General features: G+C 40.8%; 1 protein-coding gene across 1 annotated transcript; it reads right to left on the bottom strand.

The window, feature by feature from the left end:
• Positions 1-936: 936 nt before the first annotated feature.
• Positions 937-17041, bottom strand: anln (anillin, actin binding protein). Its single transcript, XM_070985121.1, has 23 exons — positions 17024-17041; positions 13551-13701; positions 13005-13445; positions 11512-11849; positions 10881-11193; positions 10280-10485; positions 10064-10171; positions 9874-9985; positions 8301-8608; positions 8019-8167; positions 7767-7908; positions 6912-7047; positions 6124-6306; positions 5862-5988; positions 5553-5601; positions 5158-5211; positions 4756-4788; positions 4603-4621; positions 4347-4459; positions 3637-3723; positions 3443-3550; positions 1915-2087; positions 937-1810 (listed from the first exon to the last, which is right to left on the bottom strand). The coding sequence occupies exons 1-23, from the start codon at positions 17039-17041 to the stop codon at positions 1696-1698; spliced, it is 3483 nt and encodes a 1160-aa protein (XP_070841222.1). The 3' UTR covers positions 937-1695.
• Positions 17042-18877: the final 1836 nt, after the last annotated feature.

Raw genomic sequence — 18877 nt, 5'->3', positions numbered from 1 at the left:
ACAGCACCAGTCACTGTTTGGACACCTCCTCATCCAATGGTTCTTCTTTACCATTTTCTACATTGTAGATCAAAACTATGAAAGAACACGTGTGGAATTATGAAGAAAACAAAGTGTTAGAACTAAAATAGGTTTTATAAGAGAAACAACCCATCATTACCTTAACACACGACAGTCAGTTGAGCTGCAAAAACCATCAAATGTATGATGAAACTGGCTCTCATGAAGACTGCCCAGGAGAGGACGGACCAACAGTTACCTCTGCTGCCTCAGACACGACCCATTAACAGCACCTGAGATTAGAGCCTACAGAAATGTTTCACACAGTTCAAACAGCAGATACAGCTCATCAACTGTTCCAACAAGTGCTCAGCATATGTGGAAACTCTCTCAAGACGTTGGAAAAGCATTCCAGGTGAGGACCTCAAGAAGACGGTCGAGAGGATACCAACAGCGTAAGTGTTATATAATTTCAAATGTGTTCTTTCATAGTTTTCATGTCATTAGTATTAATATACAATATAGAAAATAAGAGATTCAGAAGAAACATTGAATGAGGAGAAGCAACTGAAATGTTGACTGGCACTGTTGTAATACCACATATTATGATATTAACACTTCAAGAGCAGCTACAAAACACAAAACAAAAACAACACACAAACACTACATCAACAAAGCAAATGCAATGCTCGATCCAAACAGCTTCCTTTGTGTAGACGAGGCACGTTTGTTTTAATCTTTTTTTCATCACACATAAATGCTGCCTGATAATCATAAATGCCAAACTGTGGCAAACAAAGCCAAAAGGTGTGTTCAAGGTGATTTACAGTGTTATTGTTACATAGTTTGTCAATCAGAGAGCACTGACAACTTTATTTTCCACCGTAAAATGTTCTGACGTGTACATACATAGGTCACAGGTCTAATAACAAAAATGGAACTCTTATCAAAAATGTTTGTTTGCATTTACATAAAATAATATACGCCAATATGTTGTTGGATTTTTAACTCTCAAATATCACTGTCTGTATAGCTTAGAACATGTAACAGACTTTACGCCGCACTGCTTCAACTTCCACACTCAAACAATTACAACAAACATTACAAACAGAATAAAACCTGGGGTATAACTAGTATCAAAAATCTGTGCAAGGCAATGAAGAAAAACCAGGTGAAAGTCATGCCACAAGTTAGAAAAGCTAATATATATGTAGAGAGAGTAAAAACTTACCAAAGGCATCAATCAGTATAGTTCTGTGCTGTCATGCAGGATAAGTGTGATAAAACTTTGGTGCTGTAAAATCAATCATTTTAACACCATTTATATACTGATTTCAGCACTGAAACCAAATAATTTAAAGCCATGCATTGTATGTGAAGGACACTAAATATTTGCATTGGCATAATAAAACAACAGCTCAACAAAATAACAGAGTATCAGACCAGTCTGGAAATGTATAAATGTAGTGCCAAACCCCAACTCCTACACAAAATACTGTACTGAAATGTTTCAAATGTATGGCTTTACGTACTTTCCTCTGATCTACAACTTGTGTTTGCTTACTTATCTCCTGTAAAACATCCACAAGTGGAAATATTTAACAATTCTTATATTGTATTGCACTTAGTGATTGCATGTGTCACTGATAATGACAGTCCAAAGATAGAAGGGCTGGTTGTGACGTAGTGCAGTAATTACAGCGGCCTGTGACAGGCGTCTGGCTGCCACATACGCAGATCCACCAGAATCTGGTTCAGTTTCTTCATCCACAGATTCCTCTCGTCCTTGGTGTCTGCACTCAGCCAGTTTCTGCACAGAAAAAACACTGTGTCCAGCAGTGCGGCAATATTTCTCAGCAAACTTTTCAAACTGACATACAAGGATATATGGACACATAAATGAAAGGGACTCACTTGGTGACACACATAGTGTTCTGACACTGACTGACGAGCGTCTCTTTGTCATCCTCTCTTTGGGGTCTGACTGTGATGAGCTCAAATGTGTTGGGTCTGGCACAGAACTCTCTGTTGACTGGTTCCACCTTTTTACTGGTGCAGTTAGACAGGTTGATGCGACCAATGGGATTCTGATAGAAGAGCCAAAGAAGAGGAGAAGTGAAGGGGAAGAAGAGGATGATGATTATTATCAACACAGTGTACCATGGCATTCCCCCTGACCCCATGCACATTCTCTAACAGACAGTGTACTGCTGCAGTATCTGGCTTGGCTGTCACAGCACAGCAGTTAGTCCAACATTACAGATGTGTTCTGCATGTGAAACAAATAAACTGATGGAACCATCATGAGCAATTTCAGCACAAATCCCGCCCGCCGTTACAATGGAGGGGGCGGGATTGTTTTTCCGGTGTTGGACGTCGCAGACCAGTGACGACACTCTCTGGCCAATCAGTGGCCGACAGGCTGTTGACGTCACACATATAGTATCGCTTCTACTTGCTTGGAACCTCGCCAGAGCAGGTACTAAAAATAGTATCGGGTACCAGGTACTATCCCTAATGGAAACACAAAACAACCGGGTAGAGTAGAGTCGAGTCAAGCCGTGCTAGTGGAGATGTGGCAATAGTCCACCAGAGATATTTTGGTTACAATTGCTTAAGAAGCAAGTTAAAGGAATTGTCATCAAAATGTTTCTATTAGGAATTGCACAGCAAACAGCCAAAGCTACAAGCTGCGTTTCCATTACCCCTAGAAATGCGCAAAACCTAAATATCGCAATAAAATACTGGTAATGGAAACACCTATATTCCGAAAATCCTCTCAAATATCGCAAAAACATTTTTACGCTCTCATGAGGTGGTTTTTCAGACGTGTTGATATAAAAGTGTATCGCAAAAGTGTAATGGAAACACTTTTTTCGCATTTACATGCGCTTCCGAGTAGGAACAGCCTCCCGGGGGCATGACACATCTGGTGCCACAAGAGGTTCAAGAACACCGCAAAGCTCGTTGAACGTGGCCCGGGTCATCCGAAAATGTTGTATCCACAGTTCGTCTGTGAATTCCTCATTTACAGTCTTCTCCCAGAAATCCCTTATTCTTGGCCGCTGCCACACATAAGGGCTTCGCCTTTGAACAGTTATACGTTGCCTCCGCCTTCTGTTCATAATAAGTACAGCAACAGCCGTAGCGGCTCCTGAGATCAGTGTACCGAGACGCATAACGCTTTCGGCCATCTTCCAGTCTCGCGGGACGGCCGAGAATTTACGAGAATTTCGGTTAGTTCGCAAAACACCGTTCAATGGAAACACCTGCAAGTAGCACTTGAACTTTGTCGAAATTTCAGAAATATCGCTTTTATTTTGCGAACAACTGTAATGGAAACGCAGCTACAGTCTCTCTTTAATGTCCTGCCATAGTCTATGAAAACTAATGAATAAAGTGAAATGAAATAAAGTGGTTTGCTGTAGAACAGCTCAGTTACCTTGCGTTTCTCATCGTCTGGGTAGGTCCAGTAGGAGATGCAGTACCCTGACAACACACACCACCTCCTGTGCCATGCTCCAAATCCACTAACATCCTCAAACATGGTCTAAGGAGGAGATTAAAATGACAACATCAGCAAACTGGCTGCCTCAGTGTTAATCTGTGGCGATGACGTGATCCGCTGCCACTCACCAGGAAGCCTTTCTCTTCCACCTTTGAGCCAACTTCACACTGCATCTTGAGATAGATGTGGCCCTCCAGAGGGCACAAGAACGGCACCTTGAATTCAAAGTACAGACACTTTATGAAAGAGTCACACGTTATAAAGTCACCAGATACGGTTAAACAAATGAAGGCTCCAATGCAAGCTGCCCTAAGATGTTAACTACTGTTGGTTAAAAACAGCTGACAATCCTAGACAGATGAAAGCAACTCACATTCCCTTTAGAGGACAGCTTTGTGATCAGATGAAGCTGACAATGTTAGTGGAACAACGCAGTGCAGAGTATTACTTGTTACAGTGTGTTCACCCTCCTTGCCACACAAACAGCACACAAGAAACATGCAATAGGACAAGTAGTAACCTTGGAATGAAACATGCCACTGAGTAGTTCTCCTTCATATTTGATCTAAAAGAAACATAGCAAGGCAGGTGAGTGAGTGCACAGGCAGAACATATGTTCCACGAGAACAAACAGGGTTACTGTGAGTCTCTGTAAAGCCTGCACACAAGCATATTATGATCCAAGTGAGGTATTTGTCAGTGTCGTACATACAGCAGACAAAGGCCAGGCACATACGAAACACAGAATAAAGAAGGAAACTAAAGTGCTCTAGAAGCATGTGTGTGTGGAAGAAAGATGAGGAGGATATGAAAAGGTGACATCTGCAGCTTTCTTTACCTTCTCCAAAGGAAATTTGGCCTTCCCAATAGAGGAGAGCGTGAGCTTGTGTGATCCGACCAGGATGAAATTACTGGTGCGAATAGCATTGGGGCCACCTGGACTGGCCACAACTACACGCAGAAAGAAAGACATCATCAATATCTCATATGGGGAAAACAGCACCCCATGGTTTACATTTACCACGTCCCTGAAGCTGTCTGTGAGATGCAAAAGCTTTCCATTGACTTGATGATGATTTCATATCTTTACATACCTGGTGTCTGAACACTCTTCTGCAAAACAAAAGATGAAAGGAACAAATTCAAAAACAAATTTAAGGAAGATGTGAAGTTACCTTAGATATAAAATTTATGAAGAAAATCTGAAATGATTGTTCAGCAGCAGAAAATACTTTTGAAATACTTACAGTGATGGCGAGGAATCTCTTTGGCGTGATAGCCTACAAAGATAAACGTACAGATTTTTGCCCAAAAAGGAAAGATGTGACAGTACAGTGTGTCTGAGGGATGTGTTTGTTGCTGCCCGGTTAGCATTCTTCTCCTCTAAATGAAATGAGCACCCAAAGCTCTGTACAGAAGCAGTTTCATAGTCGTGATATTCTTTAAAAGTAAATCTGCCCGCACAGTGCACACCCACCGACATGTGAGGGATCTGATACAGAAACTGTTCATACCGACATACACAGATCATGGGCCTCATGAACCTGTCTCCATATTATCTGGACACACACAGATGCACACTTTTTGAGTATTGACACATGCTCTGTCATTGTTTGGCAACGTGTTCTCCATTTGGTGTGGAGCTTTACCTTTGACTTGCTGGGTTTCTTCTTCTTGTCACTGCAGACCTCACGTTTCTGCACCTGAGGATGTCAGCAGTTAGGCATGTGTTAGGAATGAACCAGTAGTCAGTATTTCTAGATTACAACTCAAAGCATCAAGAATCATAGTTCCATTGTCATCTTAAGAAAAGTGCACAGGAAGAAATCAACATTAAACTGGAAAAAACAAGTATCTGTAATTTCTACTGGATGATGGTCCAAAATCTAGATCTGCAGAGATATAATTTTCCTAGACTTTCATTCATACTTCAACATTCATTCAAACGCAAGACGCAAAATCAGAAAATACTGTACAGTGCATACAGGATGTGTACAGAGCATCATTATTTTGGTATGTGTGAACCATGATGTCAGACACTCACCAGGCCATACACCTCAATGTCAACTTCAAAGTTACTGGAGACGTCAGAGCTGAAAGTGAAGAGGTGAGACGGGTAGTTTTTGTTAATATTCCGTAATGATCAACAGAAATCAGTTTGACCTATTCCCTGTTCAATACAGATGGTTAAAAACTTGCATTTTGGACTAAACTTTAGCAAACAACCACACTAAACACTATCATGTCAAAGGGAAATAACCATGTCTGAATCTCAATCAAATCATAATAAGTCATCATCATTATCATGTCGTGCATTTGTTTCTCGGAGCAGGAGAAGGAGCATGTGATTTACATGGTGAACTTTGTAGGGAAGGTGAGGGTGTCCCCACTGAGGCCGCGGTGGGTGCTGGCCAATGGTGTGGCCACAGTGTGCTCTGCTCCAGCACGAATCATGACAAAGAAGGAATATTTGGTTGCTTCTGAAATAATCAAAAGACAGAATGATGTTAACCATCAGTACAATAAATACTCAACAATACTGAGTGACAACTGATGTCTGTAGAAAACGTTGAACAGTGGAGTGCTTCTTTAAAATGATTGCACTGTGAGTCTACCTGGCTTGTTGGCAGTGGAGCAAGCAAAGTCTGCCTTGAGAGGCAGGCGTAACTCCTGCAGGGTGATGGAGCCCTTGGAGGCAGAAACGCTCAGAGGTTCTGGGGCTGCAGGGGCCTTTTTCTGGCCTGCTGGGTCTCCTTTCAGACGATCCAGCTCTGCCTTCAATGCTTCCCTCCTCTCAGCTTACAATGTTGAAAGAAAAGAAAGTCAAGCTTTGATACTTCCACTGGGAATCACCAAATCCTACAGAGAGAGGCCTTCAAAATAAATATGGACAAACTGAGGCAGTGCTGTGGCTTTATTATTTATGCAAAGCAGATGTCTAAAAGCCAGGTTTACACACAGTCTTGAAACGGCTTGTGTGTGTTGGCAAGTGTTGTGAAGCTGTGCACCAGAATCAAGGAGTAAAAACAAGACAGACGCTGCTATTGTGGCTGTTCTTCACCCAACATCATAGTTTTTACTGTTACTGTTTTTACTTCCACTCCACTCTTAAAAGCCTGACCAAACCAGTATGTTGGCATAGCAACGCATCAGTGTTGACTTAGAATGACATTAGACTCAAGTGAATACGCTGGTCTCTAGAGACCAGTTAGTGAAAAACGAATCCCCCTCCCCATGAAACCAGTTAGAGTGGAAGCAACTTCAGACTGAAGATGGAAACAGTGACATGAGATGACAAGTCTGTCTGATATCAGGCAAACATTTTATAAATGAAGCTGAATAACTTCTAAAACCACATGTAAGTGTGCCAAGCATGCGTCATGTATCGTCTGAAGAAACTCACTTGCCACCAACAGCAGCCTCTGTGCCTCAGCTTCCACCTGGGATCCTTTGCCGTGCTCTTCATCTGTGCAGCAGTTCAGGGCCTGACTGGCCTGATGAATAACGGTCTGCTGCAGGTTCATCTCATTCGTCAGAAACTACGGACACATACAGAGTGATAGAAACCTTGTCCTCCTTATGGTAAACTAAGCGGTTTGAAACTTGTTTTTGACACTCACAATGTGCATTTTCAGCAAATGTGTGATGTTTTTTTAATGTATAACCCCAATTCCCAAAAAGCTAGCATGCTGTGTAAATGCAGATAAAAACAGAATGCAGTGATTTGTAAATGTTTTTCAGCCTAAATTCAATTAAAAACAGTACAAAGACAAAGAGAGATATTTAATGTTCAAACCAATGACATTGGTGAGGTAAAACAGAATAAAAGTATTCTGATCTTGAACTGTTTTCAAATGAGTACATGTCAAAAAGGATCATCAAATCATCACATTCGATTTTATTTATGATTTCCACAACATCCCAACTTTTTGGAATCAGGGTTGGATGTGCAACATTATGCTTTACTGACATCTTCTGTTTACTCCGAAAAATGCAGGCTGAGAATTCACTTCTTTTTCAGCAAGTGGATCTTAATCTCCACTTGACAATGAGGAAAATGTAAATTCAATTTTTATTTCTGACATTTGGTAGGACTTAAATATAAGGTCTCTGTAGCATTTTCAATTGAAAATCAAGTCTATTTTTTTAAGTTCTTAATCTGGGTTGTGCATAAATCAAGTGAATAACAGAGTACATATAAAAACTTTACACTCATATGTAACCTGGCAAGAATCAAATTAAAGTATTTATTCCAAACCTTCATTTTCTGTTTGACATTGAAGAGACTGGACCCTCTAGGCTCCTCCGCTCTGTGAGAAACGTCCTCTTTTCTCACAATCACCTGTTTGACGTTGGGTCTCTCAGTCTCTTTCACCCTGGTGGACCTATATGCATCAATGCTAACACACACACCCACATAGAAGTTACACATTTACTGAAACAAGAACGACGGCAAGCTTTAATACATCCGAGTACTACATATAGAGCATATAGTAAGTTCTCCACTCACCTATATGGCAATTTGAGGTCCTCATTTGAGGCCTCAACACTGTCTGGGGAGCCGGTCCGTATCATGTTAGCACTCTGGAACTTGCTCGGTTTGGAAACACTGTCTGGAGTGTTGTTCTTTGTCAGGAATGAGCTGGCTGGAGTTGACGTCTGCAAAAAGACATGAAGAAAATGTTTTTGTCCAGCAGCTTCTGGCCATTTTGGCCTCACCAAGAAAGGTCCAACACTAACTCTTATAAAAGTGCATGTAAGTGGCAGAAAGACACATCATGTTGTTGCCTACCATCATTCTGCGTTCTGGACTCTTCACTACAGCTGCCACAGTCTCTGCTAGTGGAGCGAGGAGGGACATGGAGGAGATATTCAAAGCATCTTCCTCCTCGTCATCACTCTCATCTGCACTCTGCTCCAGGACACCGTCAAACAGCTCATTGATCACTGCAGAGTTGATGGACTGGTCCACATTCATCTCGATCTCCTTGACCACCTCCTTGTCTTCTGGGGTTTCCTCAGTAGTCTTCTCTATAGCATGGGTGAGCACCCTGAGAGGACTGGATGTTGAGGCTGGAGGGGAGACCATCAATCCATGACCTGTTATTAAAAAAAAAAAAAAAAAAAAAAAATATATATAAATATATAAATATATATATATATATATATATATATATATATATATATATATATGTGTGTGTGTGTGTGTGTGTGTGTGTGTGTGTGTGTGTGTGTGTGTGTGTGTGTATGTATGTATATGTATATATATGTGTGTGTGTGTGTGTGTGTGTGTGTGTTAGAAAATAACACATTTTCCCACTTCACTGACATTCAGCACCTCTATCCATTACAACTGAGGCTCACCTTTACCAGTGTTTGTAAACTCTCAAACCTGCTGCAACAGTCAAAGCCATCTGTTGCAATCAAGTTCAATTAAATTACTGATGCAGTTCAGCAGCAATGCAATTAACATCTTGCGGTTGTATTCACCTTCCAACCAAGATGCAGTGTACATCACTCTCCAGATTCATATATTATGTCGTAAAAACTTTGAGGGGAATTTAATAAAAGGTATTAAGTGTATTTTTTTGGTGAAACTGAAGTTCTCACGTTACTGACGTGTGAATAATTTCCATGTAGAAACATGCTGTCTTCACCTAGAGACTGTTTTTCCAGAGGAGAACAGAGGACTGATAGGGAGCTTCATCACATGGAGCAACAACAATCACCTGAAGCTCAATATCAGCAGAACCAATGAGTTTGTGTTTGACTACAATGCTTCAAAGAAGCTACAAATTCTAAAATGTGGATGCTTCACACACATCTTCAACTCAGCAGCAAAGAAAATCTAAACAATCAGCACAGTTTGAAGGCGGACACCCAAGATTAGAGTCCCCAGTTCAGCATCTGACCAAATATGAAACATGGTCACAGTCTCTCCTTCTGTTCCTGAGTTATGGAGCTGAATAATGGCCAGAATTATGGTTTATATATGCTCAAAAACTATAGATCCTCTTTGCACATAAATGACATTGATTCATTCTACACCTCATTACTTAAACATAATGTGTTATAATAGCCAGAAAGCCATTACACTAGAGTATTGTATTCAACAAAGAAATTCAAACGTTTTACTGTGGAGAAGGTTTGATAATGAACCTCAGAGATGCTGAGCTGAGCTAAAAATCAATTTGTAATCCTCATGCAGGAATCATCATCCCAAAAGTTCTTCAATTTGTAATCATGTTACTTTGCAAAACAGAGAGCATTGTATCTGTTGATCTATTATTGTAACTGATCACTCAAACATCTGGAAACAACCAAACAAAAGTGTTTAATCACCACTCTGAAACACTGTTGAATACCTGGAGACATGCACGTTACGGGTGGATCTGTGCTCTCAGTAGAGGGCGCTGTGGGTTCATCCTGCGGTTCAAGTGGGGCAACTTCAGCCTCCACAGGCTTGTGAAGCTGTTCCTAAAAAGCACATTATTTATTAGAATTTTGCACATTCTATGAAAACATGCCTATTTTGCGAGATGCTTTTTGACCAACCTTGATGTCCGTGGTTTTATTGGTTGCTACCACTTCATCTTTGTTTTTCCACATATTGTTCCCCTTCTGAAAGCGATTGCGAATCTGAGCCAGCTCAGACTCTCTCTCCTGAAATTAAGGGATTTTTTTTTTAAATCCCATTTTGGTTTTGTGATATCACACAAAATGATTGCAACAATAAGATGATGCACTATAGAATCTCTGACATCAACCTACCAGCTTCTGTCTTTGTGTGAGATCAGCACAGGTTGTGGTGGCAGCCTGAGCAGCTCTGAGCCTCTCCTGTACCAGCCTGGTGTTTGGTGTGACCGGTAATGGAGTTACAGAGGGTGTCTTGGCATGGTTAACACCCCCTGCTGGGGAGCTGTGGGTGGCACGCTCCTGGCACCTCTCTCCAAAGCGCTCAAGGAAAGATTTTACTCCTACAGTATAGAGGAATATACCATATACTCTGTCACACATTAGGAGGAAACTGATCAACATCAAACACTTAACAAAACCAGCTGTATTAAAAATACAAGGTTAAGTATAAATCTAAAATGAGGATAATTTTCAGCATATTTGGCCACAAAACCAAAGAGGACATATAGTTAATACATATTTTCTATAAACAGGCCAGAGTAAAACACAGCAAAGGAAGAGCTCAGGAAGGTGCTCCTGGTACATGTAATATATAGCATAACACCTTACGTTATACAACCTAATGTATTTACCCAAGTAATTCAGTTACTCTGATGGAGCACATCTAAATAACTAGGACATCACCCCTTATCCAATTTTCTAAAATATTTCCAAACTGAACTGTAACATGACTCACCGGGTGTTCCAGCAGTAGCCTTTTCCTGGTGGACAGGGGGGCCAGCAGTGGTGGGTTTGGCACGTAGTTCTGGTTTCTGTGGGCTGGAGGTGGGTTTGAGGTCCCGGGAGAGGCCCTGATTCTTCAGGGGACTTTGAAGCAATGATGTTGAGGAGGAAGGGCTGGCCTTCTGGGGACTAGAAGGCAAGGTCATCCCCTGGTTAGAACTCTTCTGAGGACTGGACTGGGGTGCTGGCCTGGTTGCAGGAATGTCAGCCTTCTGAGGGCTTGGGAGAACCACTCGGCTAGACTTCACTGGAGAATATGCAGCCTGCTAAAAAGACATACAATAGTTCCTTGATTAACAAAGAATGGACAAAAAATATATAAACTGGGGCATCCTGTTGGTCTAGAGGTCAAACTAAAAAGCTCTGTGTTAAAAGTGCAAGTTTGCAACTATCGCACTGAAAACCAGTAAGCTCCCACATTTGAGGACTTGGAACAAGCATGTGCTGCTTGAATGCTGCTGGAATGGTACACGTTGGATAAAATGAAAAGAGTAGGTAAATTCACCAAAGCAGACAATTCATATAATATCAGCTGGACAAAAAATGGTTAAGCTGAAGAATAAGACCATTTCAGATGAACATACCTGATGAGAGCTGGATGTGTTCTTGCTGCTTACAGCTGAACTGGCCACCACATGGCCTGCAGCACTTGATTTAGTGCTGGTAGCCACTGCAGCATCTCTGACTGCAAACTTGGGAACAGCTAAACCAGGCTTCGCTTTTGCATCCTCGCGGGGAATGTTAGCATGGCTTAGGTCGTCTTCCCAGGATCCAATGGTGGCAGCGAGGTTGGCCAGTCTGCCTTTCCTCCCCACAGGAGTTTGTGAGGACACAGTGGGGACGGTGGCTGGTGGGACCTCCGCATGTTTCTTCAACAGGGACAAAGGAGTGCAGTCTGACTCTGGATATGCATCAGAGGTGCCTGAAAAGGTAGTCATATGTTTGTCCAGGGGCAAACTATATTTGACATTTGTGAGAGTGAACATTGCACTCTTGACAATTAGCAATCTCAAATTTTGAATTCCTGAAACACCAAATGAGTGGCCCACAGTAAAATCAGAAACCCTTTCTGCTGCAGGAACAGACAGTACAACTACAGAAAAACAGGTGAAGCATTGTGGCCTTTTCTGTCTTTGGCACCTGACTCTTACTAGGATCATAATTAAAGATGTCAATGGTTAACCGTTAATTGGGTAACCACAGAGAATATTTTTGATGGGTTGTGCATGTTGGTCTGTGGGTTTAGTTATACACACCCACCTGTTAAGTTTTCATCATTTTTGGGGACAATACATAGACTTACATGCATTTCCTGGAGAGTTACCCTGACCATTACCATAACCACTACTTGCCTAACCCTAACCCTAACCCTTACTCTAACCTAACCTAATCCTTGCCTTAACCCAAGTCTTCATCTTAAAATTAACAATTTACTCATGCATGCGCCCGCATCCGCCCGCATGCACACCCACCCACCACCCTTTATCTGATAATAAAATTACTGCTTCTATGAATGGAGTCTAGTGGCTTTAGCGTGAGTAACATAGCTGCCGTTTCTGGTTAAACAAAAAAGAATCTTACTCTTTGACAAAAATATATCTCTGTTGAGATCCTTTCCATCATGTGATCAGACAGTTAGAATAACAGCCTGACCCTGTCAGTGGCAAAAACAGACACTTTCAGTGGAAGTATATTTAATGCACAGAGGGATTACTGCAGCCCGCTTAGTGGCTCGCTCAATACTCTACCAATTTCAAAAACAGAATGCAGAATTCCCCCCATTTGTCCAGGACACTGAAATCTTTCAGGACATGACTGACTGAGAAATCCCGTCCCACATGCTCCTCAACGCAAAATTAACTGGTTAGTTACCATTTAATGGCTGTCAGTCTATTAAAAGCAACATTAACTGAAAGTGACATGTTCTGACCCCATGTTTTGGTGTGAAGATTGTCCTTTGTTTAAAATGTGATCATGGATTATCTAAATATTGATTACTTACTTAAAATTATTTTATCTTAAAAGCTAAACAAATGAAATAAAATCTCACCAATCAGCACAAAGAAAATATTCTTACCACTCTCATCCCAATACTTTCTCTGCTCTGCTAGCCTCTGCAGACGAGACTTCATGCCAGCAGCAGATGGAGCTGGATCTTCCTCCAGGTCCTTCTTGTCCCTCTGCAGGACTGAACTGGCAGTCACCATGTCTGCTTCTCTGCTGTTTGGAGGATCAGGAGCAGGGGTGACAGCCATCTTCTCTGGCTCAGGCTGTGCAGTTTTCAGCTGTCCTGGCTGAGACTGGACAGCAGGCCGGGCAGCAGTCTTCTCCAGGGAGGAAGAATGTCGGATGCTGGCGGGGCCCACCGGGGGTTTCTTGTCTGTCAGAGGATCTGAGAGCATGGGTACCACAGGACATGTCAACACTGGCTCCTGGTTCTCCTCGCCAGCTGCAGGCTGAATATTTTCCCCTGAGCACCTGCGCTTGGACGGAGAAGGCTTGGATGACACCTGTGGAACTGGGAGGAAGTGGGGAAATGTAAGAAAAGAGTAGAACTGCAACTCGTTGGTCAAACTGAGAGGACAAGTCTCAGCACACAGCAATCCCACAGATATGTTTATACCTTTGTCAATGACAGGCTCACTGATCATAGTGTTGGTGTCAGCCAGTGGCTCTCTGGCCCTTTTGACCATTGGTCTGTTTGCTGCATTTGGTCTATCTGCCATTTTCTTCTGCAGGTTTTCTCTGCGAGCCCGAGTCCGCTCCAGCAGTTTCTGGTTTGATGAAAAACAGTTAAATTGTTACTCCAGCACCTGCTTTATACATATGGACAGAATAAAGCCATCGTGTGAGGAATGTTCTATTGCACAGTATCAGGTACAATACAACAGGGCTGCAACTGACGATTACTCTCATTGATTAATCTGCCAATTATTTTCACTAGTAACTGATTAGTCTATAAAATGTAAAAAAGAAAATGGTGAAAAATGCTTGCTCTTCAAATTGCTTCTTTTATCCAACCAACAGTCCAAAACTCAAAGACTCTTCATTTTCTATCATAAATGACAAAGAAAAGCAGCAAATCATTACATTTAAGAGACTGGAACCTGCAAATGTTTGACATTTTTGCTTGAACAATGACATTTTATCCATTATCAAAATAATTGGTAATTAATTTTCTTGCAATCGACTTCTCACTGCAGCTCTATAATACAATACCAAAGAATTTTAAATCTTGTCACCTTACATTATAAGTTGGAGAAAAGTGTTATTATAGCAGGATGATTGCATCGGATTACATTATTTTGTTGAACAGTGGGGTGTACTACAAAACAAGATCAATTGGTTAGCAAGGTATGTTGAGTCTATGGCCAGAGTTTCCAATGCCGTGAAGGTGGCTCTCTTTTAACCTGGCTAGATCACTATGGTAACTTATGCTACACATCTGTTCATAAAAAGTGTAAACTGTATGCATTGCACTTAAGAATTTACACATTTTTTTAACCAGGATTCCTCTCCTGCTTTACTTGCTGCAACAGTGTTGCCTTTTACTGCAATTTTATTTATGTTCTTCACAGCAGAAATGTTTTTATCCAAGCCAAGCTAAGGACTGTGCTCCCACAGCGAGTCAATACTATCACAGCAATTCAAAGCACCTGCTATTATGCTACAGGAATAACTAAAGGAGTCAGTTCAAAGCAACAAGTATGTATCCATGAATATGGAATTTCCTGTAGGCTTTAGTCGGTCTTCATGTCCTTTAAGGAATTGTTCAACATGTAGGGAAATATGGTTATTCACTTTCTTTTCTTGAGTGAGATGAGAAGATCGATACCAATGTTATGTTTCTGTGTTAAAGCTGGAAACTAAGTTGTACTTAATGCAAAGGGTTAGTAGCAGTAATAGTTCAGTGCTGGACTTGACCCACAAATACAACCACTGCAAAACAAGACAAAAAATTATAAAGCTATAATTATATTCCCACAGTAAGTGACTGTGTATACCATTCTTTATTTTCTATGTAATGTAGAGTGAGTGGGCTAAAGGCACACATACAGAAATGGAGCTGCATACACGTAACTTGTATTTATTTCATCATTTCTCATTCTTCTGAAGAGAAGACTACTCCTGTGCAGTCCCTGTTTTTAATGTCCATTCATTCACTGCGATGAAAGTAGTGAGCAGGACGTCTGCAGTGGAGACAGCTTTTCAAGATGTTGGTTAATGAAAAATGCCGAGCATTGCTTACCCCTACAGCAGCTCCATGTGTAGGCACAGAAGCTACTGTGCAGTGTAACCCTTATGCACAACCATAAATCAGAGAGTTTCACAGAGCTGGAGCCAGGAGGTGAATAGCCAGGCTGAGCATAAACACTGGAAGCAGGGGTAACGGCTATCATGGCTCTGGCCAAAGTTCAAAATACACCTTCCAACATCTAAAGTTAACTGGCAACCTTTCATGTTGTTGTTTAATCTATGCACAAACAGAATTATAAAAACAACAACTTAGGCTTTTAGGGGGAGCTGCATGCTCAAACTATTTCTTTGCAAACAACAGCATGTGCACTAATATTCCTGTCACCAGCTGGATTAAGAGCATCAGACAATTCCTCTAACTTTCCACAGCAGACAAATTGACATTCACATATGATTGGCCCACTGTGCTGAGATAAGGAGCCTGGGAGTCAGGGTGTGAACCTATCTCTAGCTCTCTTAATTCACTCTTGACACAACTATTTTTGTCACAGAAACAAAAACAAACAGATAAATAAATCACACAATGTTTTGCAATGGCAGAATCACAAATCCCCCCACAAATCCCAGACAGCTTCTAACTTTCCATAGATTTTGGTTCTGCAGCATAGCCTGTGACTTGAGATTTGTCCATGTTGTGACAACGAATCTGAGAGTCAAACCTATTTAGAATTACACTCCTGTTGTTGTGAGACTTGCAATTAGTCTGTGGCTTTTTCCAAATGGGCCAAAATGTGATGATTCGTTGCTGGATAATCTTCTGGAACAAGGCACGGCATATTGTCTGTCTTCATAATGGCTATTAACAAATAACGTAACAGCCTAAGACACACAAAGCAGCCCTTCTCCACCAGAGATAAAAAAGGGATGTGTCTGCTTGCCCTCTTTCCTTCCTCTTTCTTTTCACGACATTCCTCTGCCTTGGCCTCACACAATCTGATTTACTGTGCAGTGCGTTAACTTTGCAAGCTCCAACACATTCCTGCAGCTGTACCGCACCGCCTGCACCATTTCTCCAGGCGTTGTGGAAAACCTGAAGTCACATTTAGCAGCATTCCTGTGGAATGAGCCACTCCTGCTTGTAGTTCCTGGATTTGAAATTTCAAACTCTAACGTTATTGGCTCAGATACTGGAATTACAAAAACAGTTTTTAGGAATAAATCATTTCTAATTTCATTCCTTACATTAAGGCAAGGAGAGAAAATTAAGCAAAGAGGACCTAGTGTTGGACAAATTCCAGTGCTGACACGTATCATTTCCTTAAATGGAGATAAAGCTGTTTCAGTTGAATAGCGTTATGCTAAACAAATTTTGGTGTATTGAAACAGTGAACGGATGAAGTACAAGAATATCGATGCTATAATACTGTATAGGAAGCTGGTCAGTCAGCACTCTGAATAAATTACTTACCAACTGGTCAAACACGTAGTAGTTAACACACATAAGTTATATAACTTATATATATAAGTTAACCTTAGCCGTCAGATCTTTAAAATTCTACCTAAGCTAGTTGTTATTTCTGTTGCAGATTTGTGCTTGCTGACGACTGAAAAGACAAAGACACAACACGTGATATATTTTCATTGGTCTTGTATGAATGTCTTACCATACATTTCTGTATGCTAACGTTAGCTTACACTAAAGTACAACGGAAGTAAACAAGTGCGTCTGCTGGTGCATCTAACGTCTGTCTAATGACATTATAAAAATACTAAATGTTATGTTAGGTAGCTTAGCATTAGCAGATAACATTTAGCACTATTTTGACTCAACCCCCCATTAGCTACCATACCAGTGCGGACGATAGCAAACTAGCTAGTTGAGTTAGCTCACCCACTCACCTCAGTAAATGGATCCATTTTTGACAGTTTATCCGTAGACGCGCACTATTTTAAAAACTGGGTTTTTTAAAAGTCTTATACACCACTGTGTGTACACAAACAGGGTGTAATGAGGGGAGCTGAACGGCTCTCAGCTTCTGTTGTCCTCTTCTCGACTCTTCTCTCTGCACATAACAACTGCTGTTCAAATTTGAATTTCAGCGCTGCGCCTACTGCGCAGACTCCAACAGTTGAGCGAGTGCTTGAGATCCAATCAGAATCAACGAGCCGTGCTTACACTCGTTGAGCCAATCAAAACCTGGGCGTGTAGAAAGTGCTGTCACTTTACGAGGCACCAACTAGACCACAGACTACAATACACATCACTGTGTCAAGTGCTCCACATTTCTTTATGAATCAGACATCTGTGGATTCAGAAACAAGCGGTTAAAGCGTACACTGAGCTAATACACACATTCACTTTCCATTCATTACAATGAAAACCTGCATTTTTTCATTCTCAGTTCTGATTATTTGCCTTTCTATTAACCTATGAATTACATTGATTTATATCTCCGCCTTTTTACTGCAATCACTGTAATCATTCAATAATTTTGGAATTTCTCCTTGTGGAACAAATAAAGGTATATTGAACTGAAATTATTTTGAACCAAATTCATTTTGTTTCACACTCAATCCAGAAAGTAATACAATGGAAAAAAAAAATACAGGCTGAAATCTTATTGATACATGAATTATGGATCCAGAAATACATGCCTACAAAGACTACATCATCTATTAGTACAACAGGATTCAGAGACCTGTTTCTGACTCTCATCCTCTCAGGCTGCTATAGATTAGTTATCAATCACCCTATTACTATTGTCTCAGTTGTTGTGATTTACTATTTTACACATGGCCTAAAGAGTGTCCAGGTAGAGTGGTGACTGCTGATATTCTCTAACTTTTTCTATGGTACTATCTCATCCTCATCTGTAATGTGACCTGCAACTTTCACAGCACATACATTTCGTGGTGACTCTGTCAGTCATAATGCTAAAATATGCTAAAATTGTGAACCAAATACGGTTTCGCAGACGTGCCAAAAAAGATAGGACTTTATTGATCCCACACCGGGCAATTAAGTCATTACAGCCAGTAAGTATTACAAAAAGCAAAAACAGTGACACAATAATACTAATACAATAATACATAATAGAAAAACAACTATGTATACATTATGCACAGATTATACAAATACTGAATGCCATAAAAATCCTACTGCCATAGCAATTATTATTCTTATGAGAAAAAATTCTAATGTTATATGTTGTATTGCGCTTGGTAAAAGGGCTGTATTTTATTTATTTATTTATTTATTTATTTATTTATTTATTTATTTATTTATTTATTTATTTTAAGTTAATTGACCTAAAAGGTTTTCTCACATATTTCAATTATTAGAAGTGTATATGAATGACCTCAAATAAATACTTACTTGGATTATCATAGGTCATTTTACAAATGCCAGCAGGACAAAACTACTGGTTAGATATTCAGTTTATTGCTGACATAACACTGAATTGCTGCGGAGCATGGCTTCTTTACGGGTGGGTTGTGAACTCAAGACAGACGGTGCAACCAGTCCACAGAAAACTACAACCATGGCGTCTTATAGACCTTATTCACACAGCGGCGGTCATTTTCCTCTGACGTCACGCTCAGGGTGGGAGGCTCAAGTGCTGTTATCTAAAAATGTTGTACTGCCATGTATCAGGTTGTGAGTCAAATAAACGTAGGGAATCTGACAAATCTTTATCATTTCACCGCTCCCCGATTGATCAGCAACTGAAAAGACAATAGGTATAGAATATC

Source organism: Chaetodon trifascialis, chromosome 17 (assembly GCF_039877785.1).
Source record: "Chaetodon trifascialis isolate fChaTrf1 chromosome 17, fChaTrf1.hap1, whole genome shotgun sequence".
NCBI classification, from domain to species: domain Eukaryota; kingdom Metazoa; phylum Chordata; class Actinopteri; order Chaetodontiformes; family Chaetodontidae; genus Chaetodon; species Chaetodon trifascialis.
The sequence above is the reverse complement of the archived record's forward strand: the minus strand, read 5'-3'. Positions and strand labels throughout refer to the sequence as shown.